Here is a 27,762-nt window from a genome sequence, read left to right as displayed (position 1 = left end):
CAAGTACAACGAGGCCGATGGGGAAGTGGAAACGTCCACCCCCGACTAGGTGGGCCCCAGTGAAAACAAAACCGCGGGTCTATACCACTTGTTTGAAGCAAACAGGCGGGCGCCAAAACCACCTGGTTTTCTCGAGACCCACCAACTACGTCACGCTATTAAAATCGATGCGGGAGAATCGGCCGATTCGAATCGATCGATTGAAAAACGCGGTTCAATTAAAATGTGTTTTTTTTTTGTTAAATTACGCATTCGCTACAATTGTGGGTACAACTAGGGGTGTCAACGGGTCGGGTTTACCCGGATCCGACCTTTACCAAACACTATAGGGTCCCGGTATGGTGATAAATTAAAACACCCAATTAAGACTTGGGTCCAGACTCGAAGATCAGATTAATACATGAATTTGGGTATAGTTTGTAAAGTTTTATATCAAATCCGGGCTCAACCCAAGTTTCGATTAGGACCCAAAAATTTTCAAAAAAATAGTATTTTATCTGGGGTCTCTGGTTCATGTAGTTTTTATTGGGTCTGGGGTATAGTTTTTCTTATAGTGGGTCCAATAAGACCCATGTTCAGATTGATACCATACTCGAAAATCAATCGAGGCTGATTTCACCTGGGTCCGAACCAAACCCAACCCGTCGACACCAAAATCACATTTTTAAGGCTCTAGATTTACGAAAAAAGAAACCTTCGTGGGTTTTTTTATCTTTTTTAATATAAAAATATGGGTGGGAAGTTAGATTACTCCTCTCAAAATGAATTAAAACCCTTTAAAATCATTGTCTCATCGAAATACAAAACACAAAACTCTAAAAAAACTAGTTATTTTTTGGTTTTTCTATGTTTTCATGTAAACCAACAAGGAAAACCATATTCTTAATGATTAATCATCTTTCTTTAATTACTAAACTGGTTTATTAAAACTGTAAATTTCTTGAGAAATTTCTTTATTTTCTTGTGTCATCATAGTCAGTAATATATTTTTGTTTTTTAGTTTGTAACCAAAATATCATTCTTTGCGAACCCATTTATAATCGAATCGGTATATTTCCTTTTATCGGATCGTTCTGAAAAACGCTGTATATAGGTTTCAGCATCTCTGTTCGCTCGCCCCCACCAAAACCGCTCTTTTTCCTTCCCCGAAATCCCAACGCCTCAAAAAGAATCTCCTCTTCCCACTCACACACCAATTCCCTAACTCTTTCCTTCCTCAAACACATATATTTATTTTCATTTTTCTAAGAAAACTCCAAAAAGAAAGAAAGAAAATGGTACTCTTCAGCCCCTGGTTTTCCTTCCCTGCCTTGCGTATTTATTCCTTCCCACTACCGACTATAATCCACCCCGGCCTTGGATTTTTTCTGTTCCGGATATTTCTAATGAAATTGCCTGGATTTTCCTTTTCCTGATATAAGGGATCTCTCGCTTTCTTCCTCGGAATCGTTGTTCATTTCCACAAGAAGAAGAAGAAGAAGAGGAGAAAGGTGGAGGGGTTTTCCTTTTTTCTCCCTCTCCTTTCCTTATAATAAGAAAACGTTCCTACGATTCGGGATCGGAATCGGTACGGGATTGATTCCATAGAGAATTACCAGATTACAAGTTAGAGGGCTTGACAATTTGAAGGATGGGGTTTGTTGGTGGTGTTGATATTGGTTGTTTAGGGGGGATTCGGTGAAGGCCGGTATTGAAGGAATTAGGTGTGTGTGTGTGTGTGTTTGGTTGGTGAGTTTTCTGGAGGAGATTATTGGTTTGGGGGCGGGAGTGAGGGTTTTCTTTTGATTTTGGTTGTGGGTTTGGAGGAGGAGAGCAGAAATCTTCTCGATGAAGGTGGGAACGAGGGTGGTGGAGAAGAAGCGGGTGGCGAAGCGCGATGCGAAGCGCGTAGTGCGTAGGGAGGAAGCGGAGGAGGAGGAGGAGGAGGTCTGCAGGAGGATGAAGCGGCGGGGGTCGATGCCGCTGGTCCAGACGGTGTTCGACCTCTGCAACGAGGTCTTCAGGGGGTGCGACACCGTCCCTTACCCGCTTGACGTCCAGAGGATGAGGTTCATTCTCGGTGAGCTACTCGTTACTCTCTCTCTGCAAAATCATGGTCACGAACATAACCTGAGATAAATTTAACGGGAACATAACGGGGTGGTGTTACGAATGGTGTTGTTTATTGTTTTTCACGGGTTAAACAAGGGGGAAAATAACGTGGTGAAGACTTGTAAGGAGTTGGAATGAATCAGACCCGTTTTAGCTTTTTTGTATCTTAAACATGGTATTTCAAGGAAAACAACTAACGTGTTCATACATGCTGGTTTCGGTTTTTTTACGTGGTATTAAATGGTGTTTCGAACTTGACGTATTTTGGCATTGTGTATGTTTATTTTTTAACAAAAGACGTTATATTCATATTTTATCATATTTTTCTGAGTTTTTTTATTTATTTATTAAACGCTACAAATATGGTTTACCTCTATTGTTCAGTCGATCACTTGTTTTGGGTCATGTGATTGTGACTAGTTTGCAGATTTTCCAAGAGCTTTAAAATCAACGGCCGACAATGTACCAAAATTTTAATAACGATAAGGGATCCTTGATAGGTGATTATGCGTCGCAGGGGTCCTCCGCCCAGCCCACTGCCATTCTTAGGTGTAATGGGAGCATGATGGCTTGTAGTTGTAGGGCCGATGGGGAGGGTGAGCCCTACATTTTTTCTTTATATTTACAGGGAGAAACTGCCCTCAGGATCAGAGACCTAATTGGAGAACGGATTCTGTCTTATGTCATATGATAGGATCCATCATATTCGATCCTAATCGTCCAACCAACCAATGGCTAGGTTTAGTTCACGTTATTACCTGGAGCGAGGACTAATCTTAGCTGCGAGATGCATCGGTTGGACGGTTGGGATTGACATATGTGATGCAACTCCATAACCCTAGATCGCGGAAAATAACTAAGAAATAATGAAAAATAGGCAATTAATTAATGCATAAATTAGAAAAAATATCAAGAGTTAAATTCATCAACTCCTCAGATCCCCATAACAAATATTTATAAGACTAGAAAACCCTGATCCTACGTGAGATACCGAATATGAAAAATATCCTAAAAAACATAGTCTAAATCCAAAATACTAATTATGGATCCAATTGGATCTTGGATCTCCATTCATCACCTTTTTGTTCTTCATCTTCTAGTTGTCTGTCCTAGTTGGATCTACTCCGGATCCATAAGTGCATGTCTACCAGGCATATTTGTTATACTCACTTTCATGTCGGGAATCATTTCCATTATGTTCATTTTCATCTCAATCTCTAAGTTTCATTTTTCCTTTAATTTCCTTGCTTTTACTTCTTCCACAAAAGGAGGATTAGCATCTTCACTTGCTGATCAAACGCACCAAATTGTCCTGGAATATCTGAAAATTTGGGATATTGCATTGTATAGCAGAATGTAGTATTCCAGCACTAATATATAATCATAACAAGCACAAAGTTAACTTCTTAATGATGCCATGACTGGCAACAATGTCTTGCATTTTAGCGTTGGTCTTGGAGTTTATGAATCTTCTATACTTGTTTACCAAGTGGACGTTTTGTCGCAGATAGGATGAAGCCAGCAGATGTTGGGTTAAGTGAAGATTTTTTCTTCAAGAACAGTAGGCCTGTGAATGGAACTCCGACTCCGAGGGTGACATACATGCACATATACGAGTGTGAGAATTTCTCGGTGAGTATACCTGATGAATTCAACTTAACTATCCTCAGGGAGTGTTTTGGATGTTCCCTCTTATCCAAAAAAGTGGGACAAGCTGGGATAAGAATATTGCATTATGCTCTCAAATGCAGTATCCCAACCTATGCTGGTTTTCTGGATAAGCATGTGCATCCACACACCTAAAATTGTGCGCAACTAAATTGATCATTAGTTGTTTTTCAAGAAAACCCAGCTTTTAGAATTCCTGGCATGGAATGGTTTTTAGTCAGGGCTTGAGTGGCTGATTTGCTTATCCTATTGCATGTTGAATTGCGCAACCCAGACAGTTGAGCATTTATCATTGAAGCTGGCCTGTGCACTTAAAGTTTGCACACTCTCTCTGCGTAAATTATGTCGCAGTTGGGCTTGTTACTGAAATTCCGCGTTCCCATCTCCATACAGTGTGTCGCTTCGATCGCTGGTTCCTGGAAGAACAGAGTAATACCTTGATCTTACAATTGATTGATGAATCCCCCTTTGGGGGCAAGGGTGTGCAAACTAAGGCCTCCCATTTATAGCAGTTGTTTAAATTCCCTTTCCTAATGGTCATATAGGTAGTGTACGATCTCAAGAAATATACCAACAATTTTGACAAGAGGACCTGTTCTTCATGAAAAATCATTGAGCTACTTTGCTTGTTCTTCCATGGCCTTTATTGTCATGAATTTTGAACTGCCATGCTATGATGGAAAGTTGGATGATCCATAACTTCAATTATGTGGATGATAAATCTGCATGGTCGTGGTTTATCAATGAATCTTTCTTAAGACCTATCAGTGGGGAAAGCTATGGGCTTCCTTCTGTCATTTTTAGATGTATGTAATCAGTTGATGAACTCATTTAACGTTTCTAATGCTTCACATACTGGGTATTTTTAAAAGCTAGTATTGTATTCGGCCCTTCTTAAGGCAATTTGAACTTCTTTTGATGGCATTAATCTTATGTGCAGATTGGTATTTTTTTGCTCCCAACATCTGCCACCATTCCGCTACATAATCACCCTGGCATGACTGTTTTCAGTAAGCTTCTGTTCGGGTCGGTGCATTTGAAATCATATGATTGGGTTGAACCATTTAAACCAGAAAATGACTTGCCTTCCCATGGTGAGTATAAAAATTCAATGCTGGGTCTGTTTGAAATTCAACTTGTACATGTCATTGTCATTTTCGAGTTAGAAGCTTGACAAAGGTGATTTTGGCAGTGGGACTGGCACGGTTGAAGATTGACAGTGTATTCACTGCCCCTTGCAATGCTTCTGTGCTCTATCCGGCTTCAGGAGGCAACTTGCATTCGTTGCAAGCTGTGACACCATGTGCGGTGCTTGATGTGCTTGGACCACCTTATTCGGGTCCTGAAGGGCGAGACTGCACGTATTACCGGGAATTACCTTATTCAAGCTATTCCGGTTAGTGAATATGCTACTTGAATTCTGAATTCCTAGTGTGTTCAGTTTGGTGGTGTTTGCTGATTACATGCTGTTTGCTACTGACCTGACTCTTCATTTCTTACATTCTCCAATTTACACTGACTGTTATTTGCCTTTGCTGATCCTCAGGAGCAACTCACTCTATCAATGGTGACACTGCTTGTTATAGATGGTTAGAAGAGATCGAGCCACCGAAGCCCGAAGACTTCCCTGTGGATGGCATAAAATATATGGGTCCCCGGATTATTGAGGGTTTCTGATATGGTGTTTCAAATGATAGAGATACTGATCTGGTGGCTGCATTAACTTTGCTAACAACATCAGACACTTATCAGCAGGGTTTTTGCAATCCTTTTTTTCAGCTTTTCTTTTGTAATCTCTGTTTTCTTTTGTTCAATTTAATTTATGTTAACAATACTTTTCATTTCACATTTGATTTGGTTGAGCTTCACGTTTTCTACTTACATTCTATGACATTTTCTGGCTAATGTCAAGTTATAATGAATTACATAGCATACAAACTGTACTATATATGGGAGAATTGAGAAAACCTCATATTTCACACTGATATTTGCCTCAACCCTGGCCACAAAGAAATGGGTTTACAAAGTCATGACCTGGTGTCTCTTATTAGTTCAAATGTAGCGAAGACACAAATCATTCCCTTTGTACATGTTTTGTTATTAAAGCTGTCTATTTTTATGAGTGGTGCTGGTCATGAGAGTGTTTCCCATCTTATTTAATGGGAAGTGACCAGCAATGTGTCACTCAAATGAATTTATCTTGAAGCCAAGTGTCTCCACTCTCATGATATTAACTTGGATTGGTGCTTTTTGATGGCACCCAAACAACTAGAATTTGTTGGATCTTTGGCTTTACTGTTACCAACAATCTTAGAATCAATAACAGATATCTGTAAACATGAAAAAGATCCAGCCATAGCCTAAGTAAAGATTCCGTTATTAAGGCTCCATGTGGGAACTGGGTGTTGGAGGAAATTTTATGGATTTGAAAAAAATTCGGTTTTGAGTGCAAATACAAATGAACTGTCACAATGACACGGCTAAATGGACACGAGTCCCACCATTTGTGTGCAATTTTCTATTAAGAATGGTACGCAAGGGGACATGATACGAGGGCACGTTGAAGTGTCCCTGTGACGGTAAATAAGGGCATCCCACTTCCTTTCTCATTTCCACAAATTGCCTTCCCAATGCCATTCTCCCAAACAACCACCATCATAGTTATTTGACTAAACTTCATCTAATCCTCAACTCCCATCCCAACTGCCAGCTCCCGAACAAAACCTAACGAAAAAACAAGATGCATGCTTAATGGTGAGGCTTTATTTTGGCCTGCTTGGACCCTTGTCTAAGTGCAGCTTCTTTAACCTTTGGGATTGACATCAGTGGCTTGATTTGTTGGTGTTGAGCTCACCAATGCAGTCATTGGCATAGAAACTCACTAGGTTGGTTTTCTTGGTTCCACACTCCACCCGAACTTCTTAACTCATTCTTAGAGGCATGGCTTAGTGTCATCTCTACACAGAACAAGACATCTACGCCTTCAGAAGAACTTCACAAGGTACCTTCAATGGCAGTCTTATCAAGCACGAGCTAGGTCGATAACAATCTTACCTGATGGATATGCTTAACCTTGTTTGCTGTGGTGGTGAGTTTGCGGAGTGTGAAACTTTTGTTTTTCCTACAATTGCACTAGTGTGATTATTCTAATTATCCTTCAATAAACATCACACAAGCAGCATATGAAGATGGGTTTTTTTCCAACTTTGGAGGCACAACTGGATTAGCTGGACTATGGCATTTAGAGTTGGTACTCCTACCATGCTATAATTATGGTTGATTAAATAACCAAAATCAACTTGTTCAACACACTAAAATACCCATATTTACGTTTTAAACACCAATCAAATTGGTCTTTAGTTTAAGTTTCGGGCAATGGCAGAGCCACGTTGTGGGCAGGGTGGGCACGTGCCCACCTGACCCACAAAAATCCCCCAAGGGGTATGGGTCGGGTGGGTAGTTCCCACCCTGATCCGCAGAGTATGTGAGCAGTGTCCACCCTGAAGCAGGGTGGGCACTCATGCCCGACTCCCTGACCCAAAGGGAGCCACGACCTTTGAGCTCCCTCATACCCTAACGGTGCTCTCTCTTTGGTCCACCTTCGCTGTCCGGCTGTCGCCTCCCTGACTATTTGATGCACACTACCTTTCTCCTTGATGTAACCATTACCTCCAGCAACTCTTTGACATCAAGGTTTTGGTATCTCTGAAAGGGGAGGTGTGTCATCCTGATGCAGAAGACCCAAGTACACCCTCTTGCTTCTCATTTGGAATTACAGAAACTTAATGAGATCTTCATTTATCCTTTTTCTTTTTTAGGTATATTAAGCCATCGATGTTTTGGGGATTTGGGTGCCTCATAGTTGCTCACCCATTTTGTAAGTGTATTGATTTTTAGGTTTTTGGACTCTTCTTTTACATTCTTCTTGTATCTGCCAAGCCAGTTTGCCTTTCCTCCTTCCCTGGGTAGCTGTTACCCATCCTTGTATCTGCCAAGCCAGTTTGTATTCTCTTATTGTAGAGATACCAACAGCTGGATAGCCTAACCTAATGGGTTTCTCATGCATTGAGCAAAGAGTAGGCTCACCTCTCTCCTCAATGCATGAGGTGCATAGCCATACATGGTCATGCTTGACATGGATGGCCAACATCTTTCACTTGGCCATGTGAACCAAATCACGATGTAGGATTTTTCATCTCATTATTGAAGTCTTACACATGGATTAAAGTTCTAACAATTTGGTATTTCACTGATCCAACTAGATGTCTCAATCAAATATATTTTAATCCCTTATAAGATACATGCTTCGAAAACAATTCTTATGATATGTATTTTGTTGGAGGGTTCGCAATCATATCAGAGATTGGTAAATAACTTGTTATAATTTTATTATTTTCAATCATATCATGAATATAATGATATTTTAACATTATGTGTTTCCTCTTAGAGATATCTACTCTGCTCTTCATGAGAGTGATTGTTGATGGGTTATTAAAGTAAATTTATATTGACCCATTGGTTATATCCTACTTCAAATTATTGATGAGTCTGCTTATCCGAATGGCAAAAATACTAGCAGCATTGCACACAACATACTTAGCTTATTGAATGTATTAAGTCATGCAACTTTGTTTATTACAAGACCAAGAAACAACACATTCTCCAAGGAGAAAGATATATCCATAAGTGGATTTAGTATCATCTCTGTTCTAAAGTATCATTTTTTTTAATCCCTTTCAAATATTGAAAGATTATCGTCATTACTTGCTAGTGAGACCAACCAGGATTATTCTGATATTAACTAAAAAGGCCAACATCAAAGCTTATATCTGGCCAAGTGCATAACATACATCAAGCTTTCAATAACTTGTGAATAAGGGACATTCAATCTTTCTTGTCCTTCACCACAATATTTATTCTTACTTAATTTTATACCTTTTACCATGTGTTTTAACATGCTTATAATCACTCATTATAAATTTTTTGAGTATATGATTAATATATCTTTTTTGACTCAAGTTCAAAAGTTTAGAATTTTTGTCTCGAGTGAATTTAATTCTAAGAACATAGGATGTCCCTCCCATGTCTTTCATCTTAAATTGAGAATTTAGTCATGACTTGGTTTTAATAATTATATCATTGTCGTTTTCAATCAAAAGAATAACATCCACTTAAATTGAGAGAATAGAGAATTTACTCTCATTTTTTTAAACACAATGGTCAAATATATTTGCCACAAATCCCAATAAAGTAATTGCCTTTCAAAATATACACTTTATCCTCTTGGCATTTGACAATATAGCCTTAAGGTTATTCCATCAAAATGGTTTCTTTGAGCTCACCATTTAAGAATATGGTCTTAACATCAATTTGAAGTAGATTTAAATCATAGTGAGCTACAAGTAAATTTTGCAATGGGAGAATATGTATCAACATAATCTATTATTTTTTTCTGAGAAAATTCTTTAGCTACTAATCTAGCTTTAAATTTATTTATATTGCCATCGGCTTTGAATTTCTTTTTTAATATCCATTTGCAACTAATTGCTTTTCTTTCCTCAGATAAATTAGTCAACTCCCAGACTTGGTTTTTCTTAATGGACTCAATTTCTTCGTCCATGGATTTTACTCAGCCTATTGATTCATGTGAGTTTATTATTTCATTATATGACAGGTTATCTACCATGACATCAAGGTCTATCGAATGATATAATTCCTCTGACAAATGAATATAATAGTCATCAAGATATAAAGGAAGAGCTCTCGGCCATTTACGACTAACATTAAGTTGATGCAAAGAAGACAAGCCATTAATAGTTGGTACATTATTACCTAATTATTCTTGAACACTAATAGTTGGATCATCATCACCTAACTGTTCTTGAGAATCATCAGAATCATATATGAGATCACAAGGATTAACTCTGTTTATCTTAGGAATTATAGGTTCTATGTTTTGATCTTCCAATAACATGTCTCTATTTTCAATTAGACCCTTATTAGGATAATAGAATATATAACCTTTGGTTCATTTAGGATATCTAATAAAGGTATATCTTATGGATCTGTTATCAAGTTTATCTCTTGATTGATCTATTACCCTTATATGAGCAATTGAACCCTATCTTCAAAGATGGCTAAGGTCTGAATTTTTTTAAGTTCATAACTCATAAGGTATAAAGAAAACAACCATACACGGAACCCTATTCAGAATGTATATTGTTGTATAAATAGCTTATCCCCAAAATATTTTGGGTAATGAAGCATGAGATAATATACACCTAACTATGTCAAGAAGAGTCTTATTATATCTTTCAATCACACCATTTTATTGTGGTATTATAGGTATTGTTTGGGATTTTATTTCATTCAACTTACAATATTCAGGCAATTCATTTAAAGTATATTTTTATCCTCAGTCAGACCGTAAGATCTTAATTCTTCTTTCAAATTAGATTTCTACTTCTTGATAATATTTTTAAAATTTGTCTAATGCTCTAGACTTATATGTTATAAGATATATATAACTATACCTTAAATAATCATCAATAAATGATATGAAATATTGCATACCATTATGAGTTTCGGTAATTTTTAATAATTCAGATGCTCTAATTACATCAATTGAAAAAGTTTTTTTTTTGTTATTTTTTTATAAATACAGGATTCACATCGATGAAAGGACGTTTCTTCAAAGTTAGGTATTAAATTTTGTTTAACTAGTTTCTTCATTTTTTTAAAAATTAATGTGTTCTAACCTTTGGTGTGATAGGTGAACATGTACATTAAGGACATTGTCGATATAATCTGAAGTAGATGTTATTTTATTCACATGAAGAATATTGAGCTTAAACAATCCATTGGTCTTTGTCAAAGACCCCACCAAACATAACCTGACTATGCTTTTTCACCATGACCTTTCTTGGAAAAAACCTAACTTCAAAGCCCTTATTGACCAAGGTTGGTATAGACACACGATTTCATCTCATGGATGGTATAAACAGAACATCGATCAACAAAACATTATTTTATAGGGTTTTAATATGATAATTAAGTCTCAACTCCCATAACATTATAGTATGGTGTTGTTCCCCATGTACACCCAATGTTCCCTAGGTTTAAACTTAGTCATGGCTACCTTCGCTTCTTCGCTCTTATCAATATGTCGTGTTACGCCAGAATCCAACCACCATCCATAAAGTTTTTAGTCTGCATATGTATAGTATGATATCACGCCTCTTTTGTTGCCCGCCAGATCTGTTATTCTTGTTATTATTAGTTTGGTTCTGACAACCTCACTTGATCTATCAAGGTTTTCCACACTCGAAACACTTCGCCTGGGAGGCAATTTCTTGCGACTTCCGAAATGTTAGACCATTTTTCTTATCAAATTTGCCAAAATTTTTAAATGACTTTCTTTTAAATTGTGGGTGTCTGAAAGAACCATGGCTACCACTAGCAACGTCTTTAGTGAAATGTAATTTGTTCTTTTTATCTTGTTGCATATGTTATTGTTCAATTTTCAATTGAACAGGTAGTTCTTCTAATGACAAGTTCTTAGAGTTTAGCCTAAAGGTAGTGGTGACCATCTTCCACGAAGAAGAAAGGCTATGCAAAATGATAGATATTTGCACACGTTTAGGGATCACATTCTTAACTATGGCCAAATCTTTCGTCATTACTAGCATCTTATTTACATGGTCAGCTAAGTTATCATTTTCTTGTATTTTACATAAATTGTATTGTTCTAGGAGCAATTGTATGTTTGTTTCTTAGGTAGTATCGTATTTTTTAGAAATTGTTTGAAACATTGATTTTGTAGAAGCATAATCTTCAAATACCCTAATCAGATCATCCTTCATGTATATGAGTATGATTGTCCTAGCTAACATATTATCTTTTTTGTATTTTTGATATGTAGTTTTGTCTTGATCAGTAGTTGTTTGACCAGGGTTTTTCATTTCTATGTTTAGGGCATTCTGGATGCCACTACAAGAAAATTGTGGATTAGCGACGGACTATATCCATCGCTAATCCGTCGCTAAACAGTTTAGCGACGGATTAGCGATGGATAGAGGCCATCGCGAATTTTTGCTCGCTAATTAGCGAAAAAACTTATCTGTCGTTAATTCCGTCGCTAATTTGCGACAGCTTAGCGACGGACATTATCCGTCGCTAATCTGTCGTTAAATTTAAAAAAAAAAATAAAAAAAATTTGATCCCTGTCGGGCGGTATTCCGGCGGCAATAAGCCGGACTTATACCGCACCCGACAGGCATTGCATAGAACCGGTGCTCTCCAGCGTCGCCGTCCTCCGTGAACCGGCGTCGCCATCCTCCGTGAACCGGCGTCGCCATCCTCCGTGAACCGCTGCTCTTCGGCGTCGCCGTCCTCCCGCCTCCACATGATTCAGCGGCTCCTCCTGCCCGTTGACTGGCTTCCTGCCCTGCTTCTTCGGTCGCTTCTCGGGATCCACTCAGCAGTTCTTTGCCTCCCGCACTGATGCCTTGAGGTTAAAGTGGTTCGAGTCTCCCTCCGACTTCACCCCGGACGGAAGGACGATCGCAGAGGAGAAAGACAGCATTCCATCTTCAATATTGTCGTTCCTTGACAGTCCAGAGGCCGGCGACTTCTTCTCATCCACTGCAGCTGCTAGCACCGCCATCTTCGGCTCCAACGAGTTGCCAAAAGCTGAGGTTCCGGCCACCGCTTTTACGTCTGCCTCGTCGCCGTCCTCCGTGAAATGGCATCCTCCGTGAGACGGCGTCCTCCGGCGTCGCCGTCCTCCGGCATCGCCGTCCTCCAGCGTCCTCCGGCGTCGCCGTCCTTCGGCATCGTCGTCCTCCGGCGTCGCCGTCCTCCGTGAAACTGCCTCGTCGTCGTCATGCTCTTCGACGTCGCCGTCCTCCGAAGAAGTCGGTTTAAATCGAGCGCGGTCGATTTAAATTTCGAACGGGGAGAGAGGGAAAATTTTGCGCTCTGTTAAATCGAAAATTAGCGAGGGATTTAGCGAGGGAATTTTTCCGTCGCTAATTAGCGACGGAAAAATTCCCTCGCTAAATCCCTCGCTAAAATGTTTTCCTTGTATTGAGAATTAACGATGAAAAATTTGTTGTCATTAATCCGTCGCTAATTAGCGCCGGCTTAGCGATGAAACAACTTTCATCGCTAATCCGTCGCTACTTAGCGACAAATTCATGAAGAAAGTTTTCTCTAGCTAATCTGTCGCAAAGTTGCGACGAAAAAAATCCGTCGCAAATTTTTGTCGCTAATTAACATTTTTCTTGTAGTGTGCCTCTAAGATTAAAACAAGAGGAATTCACTTCTTTCAAATATGAAAATTTGTGTAATTTAGTTTTGTGTAATTTAGTTTGTTTATTTTTGCTAATTGGATAGCATATACTCTACTAGTTATTTTTCTAATTTCGGTTATTATGTATTGGCAAATATCAAAAAAGAGGAGTCCAAGAAAAATTAATGACACTATATAAGTTCGTGCAATATATCATGTTCATAAACAAAAAATACATGCTTTTATACATATTCTGTCATGTAATTATGAAAAAAATATGGAAGACTATTAAATTTATACTTGTTTCAATCAAAAAAATATGGAAGACTATTAAATTCCTATTATATTCTTGGACGGATCCGGGTCGGTTATCGCACCCATTCCCTCTACCGAAGCCGCAGCCCGCAGGGAGACCGCAGTACGGGCGCGCGCATCCAACGACTATTCTTTGAAACCAAAGGCACACCAAACAGAAACATATAAATACCGCCACAGGAAGGAAGGTAGGTGGCGAGTTGGCGAAGCGGAAAGCGAACGGCGACCTCAATCAGAAAACCCTAATTCCTCATTCTCAGATCTTTCGCCTATTTTTTCTCGGAAAGCTAAACCACGAAAACCCTAATTTCTCGTGTTATTTCGGATCTTTCCTCTTTTATCCCGGAAAAGCGAACCACGAAAACCCTAGCTTTCACTTTCACCTCTCCACCTTCGCTTTCTATCCTTCCCTTTTCTCTCTCTCCCCTCGCAAGAAAGGGAAAGGAGTAAAACTCTAGTTGTTCTTCCTCTTCTCTCTCTCATTGGAGGCAAAATAAAGTGCGGAGATGGATCGATCGCGAGTAATTAAAGGAGGGCAAGGCGAGATCTGCATCTTGCTTTTCCCCCTTCTCCTTTGGTGGGAGTGGCTCCTTTGGCATCCAAGAGAGAGAGAGAGAGAGATTCCTTGCCTCTCTTTCTGCCACTGCGTGGCCTCTGAGACGTTGTCATCAATGCTTTAATGCGTAGTGGAAAAGAGAAAAGAAGGTACGTTTTTTGTCGGTTCTCTACTGTGGGTCTTTTGTTTCCGCGCTTCTTTTTTCTCGACTCGTGAGTGATGATGGGACTGGGATGTAATGGGAAGGTGGGGTTTTGTTTTTTTGTGCTTCTCGTGACTGAGAACGGGATTTTATGTCACGGTTCGGAGTTTTCTGGAGATTTCGAAGGCGGGAATTTTATGGGGGTCTCTGGAGATAGAGATGTTGAATTTTGACTCGAGTCGAGGAATTGAGGATACTTTTTCGTGATGTTTTCGGAAGCCAAAGGTGAGTACTGAACGTCGGTTTTAGGTGGTTGGATGGGAATTTGGTTTTCCTTTTTGGTGGGGAAAAGGAACTACTTTTCTGAATGTTTTTCTGAACGTCTATTTTTACTGATTGTTTGAAGGAACGGGAAATGCAGCAAGTGTCGTGAACTCGTGATTCTTTGGTTGTTGGGAATTGAAATGGAGCGATCGATTCGACTCTGATTCTCTTGGAGAAATGTGAGAGACATAAACGATCGGTTGGTTTGCGTGCATGGTCCTGTTAGAGAGATTCCGAAACTTCGTTCCATATATGCCGAGTCTTGTTGATCTTTAGCCCGAAGCGAGCAAACCTTGATGATTGTTTTATTTCGGAGGAAATTCACACACACACAAAAAACATTTTCGTGCGTCTTTACGTGAAGAAAAGTCGCCGACTTGAAGACGGCCCTGAAAAAGGATTGATAATGATGTAGATTTTTGGTGATCATTGGATCAGTTTGCAATTCCATCAACGCGCTTCAATTGCTTCGTACGTTGTGGAAGATAAGGTATGGCCTACCGTTGATTTTGGATGTGAATTATGAAATAACCGGTTGCTTTGTGCGTTTTCCCTCCCCTGAGGAGGGAAAAAAAAGTTTTTCCCGTATCGGGTGTTATTTCCAGCCTTTCTGTTAAAGCCCGTTTGATTGCATGGTAGGAAATCCAGAGCGGGTCGGACAAAACGGCTTTTTTATATTGTTATGTAAAATGCCCAAACGAACTAGTGGGCCCCACTAAACAGGACAAGTTTTGCCTCGTTGATCTTTTTTTGAAAACCTTTTACCTGATCCGCTCATAAGGGAAATATGTTGGTGACTCGTCAATGGAAAGAACCAAAGTGTTTTTTTTTTTTTGAGAATGAAATGGAAAGAACCAAAGTTAGAATAAGAAGGTCGATTTGAAGCTTAATGCATACTTGATAGTTTTTGAAGAGAATCTTGCATACTTGATAGTTAAATGAGAAGAGTTGAAACTCTTCAAGACATTTGATAACTTTTCAAACAGAACGTGATTAAAAGCCCAAAAAAGTAAATACCTATTTGATTGCATTCTGTGAATGGAATGACGCGTTTGAGAAGCGTAAAAGGGCCATAAGATACAAATCGAGAGTTTAACTTTTAATGGTGGTGATGAGTCAAGCGTGGTATTTCACATCCTAACGTTCTGAACAGTGCACGGGTTCTAGTCAGAGCAGCACTAGGGCATCTGACAAAATGCACCCAGCTGGATCCGTTTGTCTCTAGATGAGGTTCACAAGCTAATGTTTTCTTTACGCCTGGCAATGCTCGTGGCCCATCTCTTATAAATTATTCGTTGCTCTTTTACAGGCCGTATCCTTTCTTGTCTTTCCTATGCAAGCCACCAACTTCGAAGTACGGGGCAGCTAAAATAGTTACAGTAATGGACAAGTTGCTACTCCAAGCGTCATGATAGGATTTCAGGATTTATTTATGATCAGCAGAGCAGTTGTTCGTCTTTTTCGAAGTTTGTGCCCCTTTTAAGATTCTACTGGTCATTGCTTGTGAAGCTTCACCCCAGAGAGAGAGAGAGAGAGAGAGAGAGAGAGAGAGAGAGAGAGAGAGAGAGAGATGGTGGGTCATCATCGTTTGGTGGTTTTCTTTTGCTTGTGAAGTTTCACTGCAGAGAGACAGAGAAGACAGGGAGGGGGGTTTCTTGCTGTTGGTAGCGAAAATGTCATCATCTCTCATGTGGGTCATAATCGTTTTGCTGTTTCTTCCTTCTAGCCATCAGCTACAATCATCACAATCTCAAACCCTTCTGAGAATCCGAGGGTTGCTGGGGTTTCCACAGGTACTGCGAGCATGGAACAGCTCGACAGACTTCTGCAACATGGAGCCTTCACCAGCTCTAACGGTCGTCTGCTACGAAGACAGCATAACTCAGTTGCATATCACAGGTAGCAGAGACCCCCTTCCTCCTGAACTAAAATGGAACGCCACAAACTTTACTGCTACAGGCTTCGGACTGTCAAGGACATTCTCTGTTAGGTCCTTCTTCACCACTCTTGCCAGGCTTCCAAATCTGAAGGTTCTTTCATTGGCTTCCCTTGGTCTCTGGGGCCCTCTCCCAATCCAGGTTTCTCACTTATCTTCCTTGGAGATTCTCAACATTAGCTCAAATTTCTTCTATGGTCGCCTCCCAGAAGAAATTTCTTTACTCAGAAATCTTCAGACCCTTATACTTGATAATAACATGTTCACTGGCGTTGTTCCTGAGTCCCTGACCACACTTCCGGTCTTGGCTGTTCTGAGTTTGAAGAACAATTCCTTCAATGGGTCTCTTCCCTCGTCTTTAAGTTCATTGGAGAATCTCCATGTTCTGGATCTTTCGAGTAATTCTTTCTATGGAGAAGTGCCTGATCTCAGCAGTTTGACGAATCTGCAATTGCTGAACCTGGCTGACAACTATTTTGGGCCACAGTTTCCTAATATTGGTAATGAACTTGTTGTTCTTGTGTTGAGGAATAACAAATTCGCTTCTGGAATTCCATCGTCCATTGGTTCGTGTTATCAATTGCAAACATTGGATATTTCTTCCAATCGATTTGGTGGGCCGTTCTTTCCTACTCTGATTTCATTGCCCTCAATCTGCTATCTGAACATTTCTGGGAACAGGTTAAGTGGGATGCTTGCAGAAAACATGTCTTGCAATTCTAGACTTGAGAATGTGGATCTGTCTTCGAATCTTTTGATGGGAAGCTTGCCTAATTGCCTTGTTTCGAACTTGAAGAATGGAGTTTTCTTGTATGGGAGTAACTGTTTGGCCAATGAGAGCCAGAACCAGCACCCATATGCATTCTGCAGAACTGAAGCATTGGCTGTAGGACTGTCATTGGCTAACCAAAAGAAGGAAGCACCTGGGAGGATGGCTACGGCGTTGGGTATCCTGGGAGGGTTGCTTGCAGCAATTTCTCTTTTGGGCGTCTTGCTTTTTGTGCTCCTTAGAAGATCAAGGACCAGAAAAGCTACGAAGAAGCCACCTCGGAGGTTGGTTGCAGAAACAGTCACAGCCGGGCTTTCCTCAAAGCTTCTAACTAGTGCAAGTAGGTTATCCTCTCTTTCCAATTAGATGTGCTTCTTATTTGAATATTATTTTGTTTATTCTTGATTTGTTGGTGTTGTAAGTATGACTTGTGAGTAGGCAATTCCAGTTTATTGGTTTGCTTGGTTGTTTGCTTGCTTTGCAACCAAGTTTTTATCTTAAATCTTATGGGTAGACTATTCTAGTTTGCTGGTCACTTTGCTGTTATTAGCTTGGTTTGCAACCAAGTTTTTGTTCTCAAAGTTAAGATCATTCTTGCGTCACATTTTTTGGTGTCCTTAGTATTTCAAAACGTGTTTGCTCTTTTAAGGATGCTTAGTTATTTGTGATCACACAATTTTGATGTGCGTATTCTTGTTCTGGAAGGGTATATAACTCAGACAATGAAGCTGGGAGCTCTTGCACTTCCACCATATCGAACCTTTGCACTAGAGGAGCTTGAAGAAGCCACTAACAACTTTGAACCATCGTGTTCTGTGGGTGAAGGAGCCCTTGGGCCGGTATGTCCTGACTTGCACACCATCTAGACTTTCTGCCTGCCCATGAAAATGCAATTCATTTGTGTGCAATGGACATTTTTTTACCAAAGAACAAAGAAAAGAAAAGACTGTTTAGTGTAAACTGAAAGTTATCACCTTAACCAAGAATCTCCTGGTTTTCATGTTGTCTCAGATGTACCGAGGTAGATTAAGGAATGGTTGTCTGGTTGCCATCAGATGCGTGAAAGTGAAGAAGAGGCTGAGTGCCCACAATTTCACTAACCTTATTGAACTGATTTCAAAACTCAGGCACCATCATTTAGTCAGTGTTCTTGGACATTGCTTTGAGTATTACCTTGACGATTCTAGCATCAGCCGTATCTTTCTGGTGTTTGAATATGTGCCTAATGGGACACTCAGGGAAAATATTTCTGGTACCAGCGTTCCCCATGTTGATTTTTTTTTCATGGTGTTTTTCGATAGAAAATATTAACAAAAAAAGAGAGGGAAAGTAAAGCAGAAGCTGTCTTTTAAATTGGGAATATATTGGGGTCTGATATCAATGTTTTTTTATCATTTTTGTGTTTAATTTGTCATGGGAAGCAGGTGGAGAAAACCTCAACTGGGCCCAGAGAATATCAGCTGCTATTAGCATAATGAAGGGTTTGCAATTTTTGCACAATGGGATTGTGCCAGGAATTTTTGGAAATGATCTAAAAGCCACAAACATACTTTTAGATCAAAATCTAGTTGCGAAAATTAGCAGCTACAATCTGCCAGTTTTGACTGAGAACATGAGAAAGGAGGTAATTGATGGAGAATAGTTACTGTTTACATCATCTGAATCCCGCTTTTTAGCTCTTCTCCTGGAACTTGTGTTTTTAGCCTGAGTTTTTCTTGGTGCTCATATTGTGCCACAGGTGGGAATAGGATTTCTTATAAATGGATCGAAAGAAGCTAATGCTCTTGTTAGGTATGAAATTTTTCACAGCTGTAAGTTCAATCCTGTTAAGTGCAATTGTTATATATACTGTACACGAATGCAAGATAAATATCTGATTACTAATTAGCTTTTCCTCGCTCACTAGACTTGTTCATACTTCTGCAAGTTTTATACATTTGAGGTTTTCCCTATTTTTAAACTTTTTGCTGCACAAAATATGGATTGAGTAGTTATATCATTTTGTTTACACGACTGTGCTGAATTAGCTATTCTGGATTGGTGTTACTTTCCAGGAATAAACAAAGGGATAAGATCGATATTTATGACTTTGGTGTTATTCTGCTAGAAATCATCACAGGAAGACTGATTACATCAACGGATGAATTAAAAGTGGTGAAAAATCAGGTAAGGAGTAAGGACTAAACTCCCATATTTCTTTTGGTGATGATAGGCCAATTAGTATTGTTTAGTAACTTCAAAATTCTTGCTAGAAATTCCTCACTTTCTTGCTTCCACCTGGTGTCTTGTGTATTTGATGAGAAAAAATAGAAAGTTGGAATTGATAAACAAAAAACTTAAAAATACAGTGGATGAGAAAACCACCCTCCTTGATGCAGTCTTGCTTTTAATAAAACTACTTCCGAAATGCATGCGTGAACAGAAAATAAAAATAAATAAAGACCTTATGAGAAAACAAAAGGCACTCATCTTTCTTTTTTGATTACCTTCCTCAGGTATATATAAGACCGAATCCATTCAATTTCTAAAAAGGATTACTAATCCTCAACTTTTTGAGGAATCCTTCATCAGTAGTTGTGAATGACTGACTTTCTCAATCTTTTTGACCCTTATTCCATATGAGCAAGTCAGAAACATTGAGAAATAGAACCATCTGATTTGATTGGTTCTCAATAGCCATGAGATGATCATCTTATGGTCGGAATTTCCAAAAAAATGGTTAAATTGTTAGGGAACCTTGAAATTGTGGTCATTCCACACTCTGAGCTGAGTGATCTTGGGCTCAATTTGTCGCAGGTGGGACCCTGGGATTTCACCTACTTAAATGAAAAAGGTAAAGGGAGTCTTATCAAGTTGCTAGTAATCGTTAGGAGGGATGTACAAGCTCTTTTATTCAGTGACTAGGGAGAAGCACTTGTTGATCGTGTTTGTCCGTTGGTTTGGCATGTATCTGAATCTTGTTTTTAATATTGGAAATGATGAAGACAATCATTCAAATTCTTTACAATCTGCTCTCTTTCTGTGTCTGGACATTATCATCATTATATTTATATGAGTTGCTGCCTGCCACAAATAAAGTGTAGTTAATAAGTTTGTCGATCTAGATGGTGCCTCTTTTTAGCTTTTCGGCATTCTATGTACCTTGAAAAGGATATTAAAGCACCCTTCTTTTGGAGAATGATTATCTGGATGATAGATTTACCACTTGGATAGAATATCAGCGCATTATTAAGTTAATTAAAAGCATGATGCAGTCATTCGCACCAACTACAGAAAAATATGTAAACCTACTTTTCTGAAATGCAGGAAAAATGTCACTATTTTCTGTTATTACCATGCAGATGCATATGAGTGTCACGGCTGATCAAGTCACTCTGAGAAGCATGGCCGATCCGGCTATTAGAGGTGCCTGCTCGGATCAGTCTCTAAGGACGGTAATGGAGATAGGTCTTAGATGCCTGTCTGAAGAACTTACGGAGCGACCATCGGTCGAGGATGTGCTGTGGAATTTACAGTTTGCTGCCCAGGTTCAGGATGCATCAAGAAGTGATGGATCCCTGGCCTCAAATCGGTAACCTGGATATTCAAGTTCCAGCATGTTTGCTATGATCGTACAAGTTTACTTTGATGCCCTATTGTCTGTATACACAACCGTAGATTATTGTCAGCAAGTATATGGGTCCTGTATCGAATGGGAGAAAGTTCTGGACAATAAAACCGTATGTTTCACTTTGGTTTCGGTTTATTGCAACCAGTGATGGTGTGGTTATCCAAGTCGTCAATCTGTATCATTTGCTCACCCGTCTAAAAGGATCAGAGTTACTTTTCAACGTGTAATTCAATTCATGGGCTTTATTTTTTAACTCATAGCACATGGAAGTGTTCGTTATGTTTCAAAGCTTTTTTTAGTGTTTGGCATCGACGCCCATCAATCGATTGTTCATGGAAATCCAAGTTTGAAGCTTCAATAAGATTAGGTGTTGCTGGTTCATATTTCCTCTCCCATCTCAAGTATTATAGAACAAGGCTAGACAACATTTTGGGGCGAGGTTCTGTGGATGTTGTTTAGGAGCACAAGTATGTTCCATTAATGGCGTATCTGCATCATAAGATTCATGACAAGGAAAGCTTCAATAATTTTGCGCCTTGAATATCCGTTTGGTGTCCATGCTACTTTGCTTTGTCATAACGTATCAAGACGGATGAAAGCTGGAGAACATAACCGATCACTCAAGAAACAAGGCGCCCAATGGGCACTGCAAGAGGTCCATGAAACAATTTTTTTTACACAGAGAAACCACCCGTCACAGAGAGCTGCACTGGCTCAGCCTGCCTAACTATGGTCGCTGTCCATGTCAGCGTAAAACTTCCCTCGTCCCCAGGGAATCACCAAGCTCCAGCTTATGCAAGGGTGGTGACGCACACACGGAATTTGAACCTAGACTGCCCGTCAAACGGTCTAGGCCCCCATCCCTTGGGCCCGTCCATGAAATAAAAATTAATGCAACAACCAACCAACTCTTACTGAACAAAGACGCCTCTTATATCATGTATAAAACAATAAATAAGCTCATGTTAAAAAAAAAATGGGTCTAAGAAAATTAGCCCCGTCAATCAGTAATGTCAGGCAACACCTTGTTGGCAACTGCCCGGGATAAATGGCTCATTAAAACAGAAATGTAAGCACAAAGACTGCAACATACCCCATGTGAGGAAGATTCCATAAGAACACACTGACATGAACCTGCAAGATTAATCATGCTAAGCATGGAAATAGTGACATCCATTCTCGGCAAATTCAACATAAGAGTTGCAAACCGGAAATCGACTATAACATATTATACACAAAGGAAATGCCAAGAAAATGAGAGACCCATTACAATATAACAGTTGATAAAAGTTGGAACAGATGTCCACTATGAATTTAGACACTCCAATTTTATTGTAAATGGCAACTTTAATCTGCGGTCCAGCTCTGCTCAACACTCTCACGCACTCTCCTGTTGTATTCACGCTTGTTCTCATTGAACATGCGAGCCGCCTCAGAATTTGCTGGTGAGTTAGGATTTGGATCGCACAGAAGGGACTGGACAAACACACAAGGAGATCTCAGTATCAATCAAGTCTCAAACAACAAAGCATAATTAACATATTTCAAAGCATAGTGAAAAAAAGACTATTATTAAGGAAATTGTTTAATCTTATTGTGGCTGATGAAGAAGACGAAAATGATTACACCGATGAAGTTTATTTTAAATTTACAACTATGGTGTGTGCCACTGGTTCTGGTTCAGTTCTCTCAATAGTTTGGTGGTAGGTCCATAGTTGGCAAACTCGGTAACTCAGACAAAGTTTCACCTACAGCTAGTAACTTGACTAGTCACCTCAGATGACTTGAACAACTCGGCATTTTTCATATGATAATGTTCAAAAATTAAAAATAAAATGTGCTATGCATAGCGGCACGCAGAATTTGTACAAAGAGGAGATATCTAGATCATGTGTACTACAAAGTCACATGGTTTCATATTCAATCAAAAATGAAATACCATGTGAAGATAAAATCACATGCAACAAGCAATTTTGCATCCATTAAAGAGAATTCAAGGTGGACAAGAACAAAAAATCACCTACTAAATTACATGACATTAAAGGCAAAAAACAAAACAAAACTCAGACAGAACATCCAGTCAATCACTGAATCCATGCCTAGGCCACAGAATATCGTGCGTTGAACAAGAACAAAATGGCATAAAAATATGCAAATCATTCAGAAATTCATACCTGGATAGACGTGAGTATTGCTGCCACATCATAGATAGGACTCCACTGATTCTGCAAAATGTCCAAGCAAATGCTTCCATCTGCATAGACTGTTAATACCATAAATGCAATGTTAGACAATAAGCACTGAAATAATGCATATCCACATGTATTGGCTACATAAACAACTAAGTTTCCTTTGGCGGGAATAAAAAATTAAGTTTTCAAACACATGAAAAATGCAAAAGTTAACTTCCAACTTACTGTTTGGATGAAACATTCGGGAGACAAACCGAACAGTTGGAGGCTTATTGGGATAATCCTCCGTGAACTGGAGGGTTAGCTTAAACGTGCCTGGAAAAGCTCAAAGAGAAGATCCTGAACTGTTAATTTCATTTCCGAAGAGGAAAAAAAAAAGGAAAAGACTGCAACAAGCATTTGATTAGCAACAGAACAATGACCAAATTGCTCAGCCAGCCAGCCACGAGTCCACAAACTGTCTCAACATGTTTTTTTTTAATGAACAAACCGCATCAACATGTTCAAACTAATGATACTCCAACTAGCGGAGGTGGTCTCTTGTCATTCAACACCACCTTAATCATTACTTTAGCTTAATTTCTCCTTTTATGTTTTTTGTTGGTCAACCATCACAAGATGTGGGGATGCTCAACCATCATGTGCAAACAATATACCAGGACTGAAATGCTCACAAGATATAGAGATGCTCAATCATAGTATGCAAACAATATACCATGACTGAAATGCTCACAAGATATAGAGATGCTCAATCATAGCGTGCAAACAATATACCATGACTGAAATGCTCACAAGAGGTCAAGGAAAACATAAAAAGGAAAAGGAGAAAGGCAATACAAAGGCGGTCAGTGACACTATAATGCCCATCGAATAATGCAGATATCTCAAAGCCAAAATAGAAATTTTGGTGTTTCTCAAGTTGTCCTTGACGAAAAAAAAAACACTGATAAGGAGCTGCTTTCAGGTATTAAACTACAACGCAGTAAGGGTTCTGAAATTATGTGAGTCTTCTATTGCACATTGTTCTTTTTCAATAATTTTTTGTTGCTCCTCACATCAAGAAGAAAGCAAGCAATAAGAAACTACCCCAACCCTCAACTAAGAGGTTAAACATAATTGCTGTTCACGAGCATAAAACCATGAACTTAAAAGAAAAATAACATCTCCTCATGAACCAGAGAATTATTCAGTAAAAGAGTAAAACTAAAAGAAAATACGAACAGCTACAGCAACCAACACTGGGAGTTGAGACCTGTGCAATGCTAAGACAATATTACCAAGAAACCATAAGACAAAAATGGGAAAAAGGGAAATTCAGAAGAGGAAATGCAAAGTAAATTTGCAGGAGATTAAGATGAAGAACAACCCAAATACAGATTAAAAACTATCCGATTAGAACAATATCCACAGAAGCATGCACAAACCAGTGGGTCCCAATCCTAAAAGCAGAACCATAATCCTGCAGCAATTGAAAACAGCAACTTACATAAACCCTAAAATCACACAAAAACATGTTCCAACATAAAATATCACAACCAAGACAGACACCAGAAAAGAAAATAGAAATCAAGAAAGCCGAAAGAACAAATAGCAGAAGGGAAAAAGGAAAAAGCTGCAGTTACCACATGTAGTACAAGAGAGGAAAGAAAAAACTCATTGTGAATTGGTAAAATAAGCAACCTCTTTCCATAACAAATCATTTCTACAAAAGGAAGAAAAAGAATGGTGGAGAAAAAAGAAACAAGGCCCAGCAGTATTTAAGCAAGACACTGAACCCCCTAAAATGGACATCCCAATCCTTCTAGACAACAATCAAGCAGGCGAAGGAGAACAGAGTGAACACCAATAAAGCCCTAACAAGATACGATCTTGCTGTAGTTTCTGAAACTACAAACGGGTACCAACCGTAGGAACCCTCGAAGAAGCATCAAACAATCCAACCAATAACATTAAAAATCCACATCATGACATCAACCAAAACCAAAGCCGCAGAAAATCACAACTTTCAGGAGGTACCCAAAGCCAAACAGAACGCCAGAAAAGCAAAAGCCCAATCATAATGGCAGATTAACACAAAAAATAATAATAATAATAATAACAGAAGCAACAAGGAAGAAAAATCACCTCCATCCCAGGGAGTATCATCAGGACTGCAACCAAAAACACCAGGCAAAAAAACAAAAATAAACACCATAAATCAACCAAAAAACTCCAGAATCAACAAAAAACTCCAAAAAGCGGAAATTTTACCCGAAAATCACAGCGTTCCACAGCATGATGTTGTTGTCCTGGGGGGCGCCACTGACTCCGGCGGGGGGATCTTGCTGCAACCGCTTGAAATCCCTCATCAGCCTCTTCCTTGACGGAGTCGACATCCCTCCTTTTCACTTTTTCCCCTCTTTTAACCGCAACCCTAGACAGAAATGGAGGACGAGAAACCAAGGAAGAAAGAGAAACGCCCCTCCGTCCCTCTGAGAACCGATCGGAAGACTCAGATCATCCCCACACAAGGACGAAGACGAGAGAGAACTCCACGATCTGAGGCGTGTGGGGACACCCTCGCCGGAGGAGAATTTTTAATTACCTCTCTGTCCCCTCACTCCTGCTTCCTCTCTGTCTCTCTCCCCGAGCCCCAGATTTTATTAGAGAGAAATTTGGTGAGGCGTCCTTTATTTATACACGCGAATTGACGGGGACAGCCATCGGGATTCCGGAAATGACGGGTACATCCTTAGTAAATGACCTTATTGGGTTGAGCAGCTGGACATCGGAGCGGTCAGACAGATCGGACCCGATGATCCCAGATCCAAATAGTAAAAGATCGGTTAAGTACCGGGAATTACCGGATTCTGAGCCTGATAGGGTTCCATATATAGGACCTGGATTCAGGCAACATAACAGAAGTCTGATTATATATTTGGGTCGGACCTATAAGGTCTGAATCATAGTAGCCAAACTCTTCCTCGGGAATTGTCCTCCATGGCGAATCGTGATTCATCGGGATAAGAATCGATCAACCTCGGCATGTAAACCCCTTGTAATCGGCAGAATCATGCCTACAAGTTAATAACTACGTGAAGCTAAATTATAAAATATATTAATACATAAAACCATTATCTAATTATGATTTTATTGAATCATTTAATTTTATTAAACATTAAAATTAGAAATAATTTTAAATTCACGTTATTGAGATTGTTAAATTAAATATTACTTTATAAAAAGTTGGATATAAATAAATTATTTTAAATGTTATGCATTTTTTGTAATTTTTTAATTAATTTTGTTAATATATATCACTCTCTCAAACCAAGACAATTTATAAACCACCATGTTGGTATCCCATGTGGTGTTCCTGGGCCAAGCTGAAGGCCCATCCCTCTATTACATGGGGCTTAAGAGATATCTGGTTAGGGTCTGCCCAACCCCAGGTTGCCTTTAATATATATAAATCTCCAATTTAATCGATAACTTGGCGAGTTGACGATTTTCAATAAAAACCGTGAGTTTGTGAACTCGTGATTCATCAAGATTTGGTCGATGAATTGGGAAGGACGAGTTCACTGGCCTGAATAGTATATGGACCTGATTGTAGTTTATAAAAATTCATACCAAGCTTAGATTCAACCCAAATTCAGATTATGACCCAGCATTTTCCAACGCAAAAGCTATATGGAATTAAATTTGCACCGGGTCTAGCTCATGTTATCTATACATGTGCATGCTCCAGTCAGACCATAGTTACCAGAAGACGATTATAGGGGAAGCAAGTGTTAGAAAGTAGTATGAAGTGAAAAGCAAATTAGGTAATTATGCAAATGTATGAAAAAAAGAAACACATACAAAACATGATGAAGTATGAGTATTAGCAAATGAGAAATGACATGAAAGCAAATATAAAAATGATAGAAAAGTAACATGTAAACTTGTTATAAAAAAAATATAATTTTGAAACATGAAAAAAAAAGAAAGTGTGGGAAAAGGAAGTGTGAAGTGACAAAGAGCAAAAGGGAAACTTTTAGGAAGCAAAAGTAAATCGATTTTGGAAATGAAGAAGAATGAATTTTTTACTAAATAAAAATTGAGTTTTTCATATTAAGGAAGCCGATTTCTCAAAGCTTTCCCTCCTTTCAGAGGAGGTGAAGAGTTTCTCGGCTTTAAAGAAAGCTCCACCATGTAACAAAAAGCTTAAGGTAACTATGAGCCAAACATAAACCTGAACTGATATCAGCACAGAAGAGTTGGAATGGGTCCCATGCAGATCCAACCTGTTGACAATGCAACCATTGGCCCTGACCTGACCCTTATCTGGTTCTGGTAGGGTTTGAGTCTTATGGGGCTTGGGACAAGCAAGGGGTTAATTCATAAAATGTGGACAATTGATGGGGCTTGGGTTGTATCAAGAGGGTGTTGCGTGTTTCGGGGTCCTGACTGAGCGTCGCGTGTCAATCGGATGTACGAGTGCGTGTCAATCGGGTGTATGAGTGCATCATACACCGTCGTACACTCGTTTGTGCATGTTTCCAGGAGAACATATAACCTGCCCCCGGTTGTGTCCCAACTAAAATTTATCAACCCACACCCGTGTCCCTACCTGGTTCACTGCTGATCTGGATCTTATCAGGTTTCAGGTTGCACATGCAGCCTGTAAAACAAGAAAACCCTGTAATTATTACAGACATGTGGAGTCCAAAAGGACATAGATGCTTTGGTGGAGGACCACGATTCAATGAGCACAATGTTCAATTACCTTAGATGAGCACATGATGAGGCCATTCACTTCTGCCTTGATGATTAGGCGTTGTTGATTCGAATAATTTTTTTGGGTCATGCCCTTATAAGGTGACATGTGGAAACAACGAATCTA

General features: G+C 39.3%; 3 protein-coding genes across 3 annotated transcripts; 2 read left to right on the top strand and 1 right to left on the bottom strand.

Moving 5' to 3' along the window:
* Positions 1-1,698: 1,698 nt before the first annotated feature.
* LOC149829364 (plant cysteine oxidase 2-like) lies at positions 1,699-5,636 on the top strand. Its single transcript, XM_090017353.1, has 5 exons — positions 1,699-2,059; positions 3,599-3,723; positions 4,700-4,853; positions 4,952-5,155; positions 5,306-5,636. Exons 1-5 carry the CDS (start codon positions 1,828-1,830, stop codon positions 5,434-5,436), a joined length of 846 nt encoding a protein of 281 aa, XP_089873479.1. The 5' UTR covers positions 1,699-1,827; the 3' UTR covers positions 5,437-5,636.
* A 10,425-nt stretch (positions 5,637-16,061) lies between these two features.
* On the top strand, positions 16,062-20,947 carry LOC149829363 (putative inactive leucine-rich repeat receptor-like protein kinase At3g03770). Its single transcript, XM_090017252.1, has 8 exons — positions 16,062-17,433; positions 17,799-17,932; positions 18,105-18,345; positions 18,414-18,422; positions 18,518-18,717; positions 18,832-18,884; positions 19,148-19,259; positions 20,435-20,947. The coding sequence occupies exons 1-8, from the start codon at positions 16,062-16,064 to the stop codon at positions 20,666-20,668; spliced, it is 2,355 nt and encodes a 784-aa protein (XP_089873378.1). The 3' UTR covers positions 20,669-20,947.
* A 911-nt stretch (positions 20,948-21,858) lies between these two features.
* On the bottom strand, positions 21,859-25,552 carry LOC149829362 (ubiquitin-conjugating enzyme E2 2-like). The gene is made up of 5 exons (XM_090018063.1): positions 25,146-25,552; positions 25,020-25,045; positions 23,121-23,210; positions 22,878-22,966; positions 21,859-22,179 (listed from the first exon to the last, which is right to left on the bottom strand). Exons 1-5 carry the CDS (start codon positions 25,268-25,270, stop codon positions 22,051-22,053), a joined length of 459 nt encoding a protein of 152 aa, XP_089874189.1. The 5' UTR covers positions 25,271-25,552; the 3' UTR covers positions 21,859-22,050.
* Between the last annotated feature and the right edge of the window lie 2,210 nt (positions 25,553-27,762).

Source organism: Nuphar pumila, chromosome 9 (assembly GCF_984573655.1).
Source record: "Nuphar pumila chromosome 9, dmNupPumi1.hap1.1, whole genome shotgun sequence".
NCBI lineage: Eukaryota > Viridiplantae > Streptophyta > Magnoliopsida > Nymphaeales > Nymphaeaceae > Nuphar > Nuphar pumila.
Note: the sequence above shows the minus strand (reverse complement) of the source record. Positions and strands in the feature narration are given on the sequence as shown.